The sequence below is a fragment of the Trachinotus anak genome, unplaced genomic scaffold, assembly GCF_046630095.1.
Source record: "Trachinotus anak isolate AG129_WGS33_773 ecotype Australia unplaced genomic scaffold, CSIRO_AGI_Tana_v1 ptg000011l, whole genome shotgun sequence".
Taxonomy (NCBI): Eukaryota; Metazoa; Chordata; class Actinopteri; order Carangiformes; family Carangidae; genus Trachinotus; species Trachinotus anak.
Genome location: NW_027273862.1, coordinates 6084310 through 6089306, shown reverse-complemented (window position 1 = coordinate 6089306; position 4997 = coordinate 6084310). Strand labels below are relative to the sequence as shown.

General features: G+C 40.9%; 1 protein-coding gene across 1 annotated transcript; it reads right to left on the bottom strand.

Annotated features, from left to right (window-relative positions):
- Nucleotides 1–207: 207 nt before the first annotated feature.
- cyp1a (cytochrome P450, family 1, subfamily A) lies at nt 208–4078 on the bottom strand. The gene is made up of 7 exons (XM_071488411.1): nt 3965–4078; nt 2523–3395; nt 2274–2400; nt 2092–2181; nt 1763–1886; nt 1509–1595; nt 208–1324 (listed from the first exon to the last, which is right to left on the bottom strand). Exons 2-7 carry the CDS (start codon nt 3360–3362, stop codon nt 1027–1029), a joined length of 1566 nt encoding a protein of 521 aa, XP_071344512.1. The 5' UTR covers nt 3363–3395; nt 3965–4078; the 3' UTR covers nt 208–1026.
- Nucleotides 4079–4997: the final 919 nt, after the last annotated feature.

Sequence of the window (4997 nt, the reverse complement as noted above, 5' to 3'; positions counted from 1 at the left end):
CACGTGGGTTTGTTGTGATTTTTTTTTTTTTTTTTTTCTGTGTGGTTTAGATCAGCTCATGCGAAAGCTGAATATTGTGAAATATCCTGACCTGGATACACCCTTTTGTACACCAGTGACTGTATTTATTTTTATATGATGACCATCGTTGTATGAGTGGGTGTGTATGTTTTCTGTCAAATCCAAGCAAGCGATAGGAACAAGATGCTCATTAAACATTTATTTTTTATTTGTATGGCTGATTAAAGGCTGCTTCGGTCACATGCCCTTAAATGTTATACAATCATTGATACATTAGAGATAGAAATACAAAATTGTATAGCTTACTAATATATTCCAAAAATCACTGGAACTCTTTTGGTGTTCTGGTAAATCATATAGATGCACAGCAAACTATTTCACTTCAAATATATACAAATGCTAGGCACATAAAAAATGACTTTATAAAATAGAAAGAACTTGATATACACACAAAATCACATTTTGGGATACAAATATATCTTCAGTGTCTTAGATCCACATTATAATGGAATAAAAATAGCTTACAAGTATAAATGGCATCATAAGGTAATATCTGTTCTGTGTCACAGAAAAAAAATAGGTTGCTATGGTGTAATTAATAATGCCTATCCAGTAAAGCATTCTGTTTGTCCCAAAGTTGAACAAGGCAATTTAGTTTCTGTGTGTTTTGGGAGCAGTTTAGATTACCTGACAACATAACGGGATAATTAAGTATCCCCTTATACTTCACTAAGAAGCACCAACCATGTGCAGGAATATCTCTTAGAGAACCAAAAAAATGACAGAGATATGTCCACACATTCTAGACATCTCTGAAAATCTACAACAAGCAAATTTCACTTTGCTTCAATGTAATTGGCTCTGTAGATCAAATTCTGCGTCCAGTGCCTTACATTCTGAGAAAGATGCTTCCTCCACTGACGCTGACTCTTTAATCTGACCTTTACAGTGCCTAAGTCAACTTAAACCACCTGTAGAGTCATACATTGTACATGGTAAATAAGCTCACTGCTCATTCCTTGCTCGCATTTTAGCTCTCAGCCGACAACGTTTGTGCTTCATTGTGAGACCGTATTCCGGTGTCATGTCCAGCGGCTCTCCGGGCATCGCATCGAAGTGCAGCTTCTGGATAATGATAGCCAAGAAGAGGTAGACTTCATTACGTGCAATGACCTCGCCGATGCAGCGCCGCTTTCCCATGCCAAAAACCATCACCTTCTCCCCCTCCAGCTTGTTGAGCTCAGTGCCATCAGCGCTCAGGAAGCGGTCTGGATTGAAGGAGGATGGATCTTTCCACAGTTCACTGAAAAGTGGAGGGAATTAAAAAATAAGATTAAGTGTACAATTACACCAAAAAGCATGTTAAATTTGAGATTTAATCTCTTGGAGTTTGGGAAGTGAACAGAAGCTGTTATGTGACTTCCTTTTCAACTACTACTGGCATGCACTTAAGGAAATCATGCAACCAAAAAAAGAAAAGAACTTACGGATCATGGTTGATCTGCCACTGATTGATGAAGACACATGTGTCTTTAGGAATGAAGTAGCCATTCAGAGATGTGTCTTTTGAGGTGCTGAAAAAGAAGAATAAAGTGTCAGTCCATTGTGTATTTACAGGTTTATGTCACATCATTATTATGCTAGTGACAACCATGTCTTTGTGTGGTTCTGTGATAGCATGGCATTAACATCATTGATAATTGCACCTGTGGTACTCTCATCTAAAAGAGATGAACCTCACCAGTGTGGGATAGTGAAGGGCAGGAATGAAGAGTGGCGAAAGATCTCCAAGATGAAGGCCTCCAGGAAAGGTATGTTGGGTTTATCAGAGAGACGAGGAGAGCGGTCCAGGCCCACTTTGTCCTCTGAAAAATAAAGAGTACTTTGAATCGTAGTCTAGGGTGAAGATGGAGGCTGCACTACTTTTTACCGTTGAATCAATGCAAGACTGAACAAATGACCCTGTTATATCCAGTGGTCATCAAAGCTATGCAATAATCAGACTTTTAGATTCCTGCAAGATAAATGTCACATCTAAGGAATTATCTTGTGTATAACAGCTGTACTTACTCAGTTCTTGATAAAGCCTCTCCTGGATTTCTGGGTAAGCAACCAAGTACATCACTGACCATGACAGGGCAGTGGAGATGGTGTCAAAACCTAGTAACAGAAATACAACCTCTCTTAGGACTTTTTAAAATTCATCTATGTAGAGCTTACTTATGATCAGATCATCCAACATATAGACCTACCAGCTCCAAACAGGTCGTTCACAATTCCTACAATCTTCTCATCTGACATCTGGACATTGGAGTTCTCATCCAGCTTCCTGTCCTCGCAGTGATCAATGAGGGAGTCCGTGATGTCACGGATGTTGTCCTGAAAGAAGATGATTGGACAATCTAATTAAAGCACATACGCAGTGACTGAAATGGGAAACAATGTATCTCAACGACAATGGAGGAATGAAGATTTCATGAATGATATAGCGCCTGGCATACCTTGTCATAGGTGGCGTAGTGCTCACTGACAATCTTTTGCACAAACTTGTTGAAGCGACTATTGATGTTCACAAACTTCTTCATTGTTTTGCTGGGCAGGAACTGGAGAATAGGGATGAAATCTGCAGGGTTGCCACTGCCCACCACCTGGCCAAACTCATCACTGAGGTTCACCAAGCTGAGCAGCTCCTGATCATTGTGATCGTATCGTCGGCCAAAGCACATTCCACAGATCACATTAGCTACAGAGACCACAATGTATCGGAATGGGTCGAAGCTGCCGTCGGCCTTCATGACTGTGTTGAGCTGTTTGATCAGATACTCTCCCTCTTTGCAGATGTGTTCCTCCAGAATGCACGAGTATTCTGGGGTTGTGCCCTCCAGGGTGGAGAAGGAGCGCAGAGCACTGTAGGCCAGCTTTCTGCGGGCACGCCAGACACCAGCCTGGTCTGTACTGAAGGCCAGACTCTTGCCATCATTGATGTAACGGAAGCTGTACAAGTCAGGTCTGCCTGCAAACTCATCCCCTTGCTTGATGAGAGCCTGTCGAACAGTTTCACTGCCGCTCAGCACAACCACAGGGCGCATGCCGATCTGGATCTGGAAGACATGGCCGTATCGCTTGCTCATGGCAGTGAGGCTCAGGTAAGGTTTGCTGCCCACCTCCAGCACATTCCCAATGATAGGCAGGGGCTTTGGCCCCGGGAGCCGAAGAAGCCCCTCAGGAATCTCAGTGTGGAAAAACTTGAGAATCAGATAGACCAGACACACTGTTGTCATGGCCACCAAACTCTCAGAGACCGACACTGATCCAATGAATGGGAGTATCATTAGCACCATGATGACAACTCTTTTTTCTGGCTACAACACAACCTGGAAATTAAATAGGAGGGGCATTAGAGTAGTGAAGGCAGGGAGGAAAAGAGGTATTGTGCAATATGTTGACTGCAAGAACCATAAAGTTTAAAGTAACTAATTACTATCACAAGGCATGTGTTTGTTATCAGCTTGACTCTATACGGTTTCATGAACTGGTCTTATTAACTTGACTCGATATGCTCACATTTCTTTGGTCTCTTTCTTATTAAAGTTCCCATGTCTGGTTTTAATTCTTTTTGTAAAGCACTTTGTAACATTGTTAAGGAAATTGCTAGGCCTATATAAATAAAGTTTATGATGATGATTATTATTATTACATGCTGAACAACAACACTTTACACAGGAGATGGTCTATGCAAAGTGTTACACTATGTATGTAAGCCTAAGTTTATTACCACCACATGATAGCTCATTGAAACCCATGAATAAAATACAATAGCCTGATTAAAAAAGAACGAGCACATTTAAAGCTGCATCTGCAAAGACTAACCTCTTTATGCAAGTTACTCTAACCAAATAATCTGCACTCAGCACTTTGCTCTTATCTTTGACATTAAGCTTACCTTAGTTGAGCGGTCAAAGAGGAACAATGCAGTGATCCCAGAGGCACTTTACCAAATAGTATAGTTCAGTTGAGTTATTGTCCGCCTTAACTCTCTTGATGTCCCAAAAACAGAGAATGGGCTCTGGCTTTATAGTGCGCTCCACAGCTTCATTGGCTGCTGCGCATGACGTAACCCCCCCTCTCCCTCTCTCCCTCTCTCCCTCTCTCTCTCTCTGTCATGAATGAAGTTTGTACAGAGAAAAGGTGTGGGTGTAGGTGTATGTCTCTTGTGTGTGCGTGTCTACCCGAGATTCGAAACTGTTTGAAACCACGTTTCTATGAGGGCTACAATTTTGTTTATTTCACAGATGTTGACGCAAGTTTAAAAGCTCCAGGACTTAATAGCCCTGCGGTTTATGTTTTATGTTGTATGAACAGATAAGACATAATACCCAATCATAGGCTAGTATAACTTCCCCCCACTATAAAACAGTTTCCAATCTGTGATAACAATATTCGGTTTAATACATCCTACCGTTCTGCAGGTTGTTTTGAACGGACGCAGTCTTGCGTTTATTTCATATTTCTGCGACAGGTCTATATAAAGGATACACCATACTATTATACATTTTTATTATAAATGCACTGTCTGTATAAAAAACCTGCGCTTTGAACTCATCTGTGCCAGTGTCTAGTTTGCTGATGCAGGGACCTTATTCATCTAAATTTATTCAGATCAAACAATCAAACTGCCTATCGATATCTCATGTGTTGCAAATTACTTTCAAATACCTGCTTGATCATTCAGTGGTTAATAACAGATGACTTTTCATTAGTCAGTTCATTTCCTGTCGATCATGCAGTGCCCTCAGTTCCTTTGATGAGATGCCGTTGTGATTTCAAACTGGCTTCAATCAATGTTTTTTGAGAGGCTTGTTGTGTGAACATGGAACAAACACAACATGGACAAAAACAATACAAATACAGCAGCCCAAGTTTATATGGCTACATCCTGAAAAATCAGGAAAAAAAATGTAAGGGAGTAGCTATTT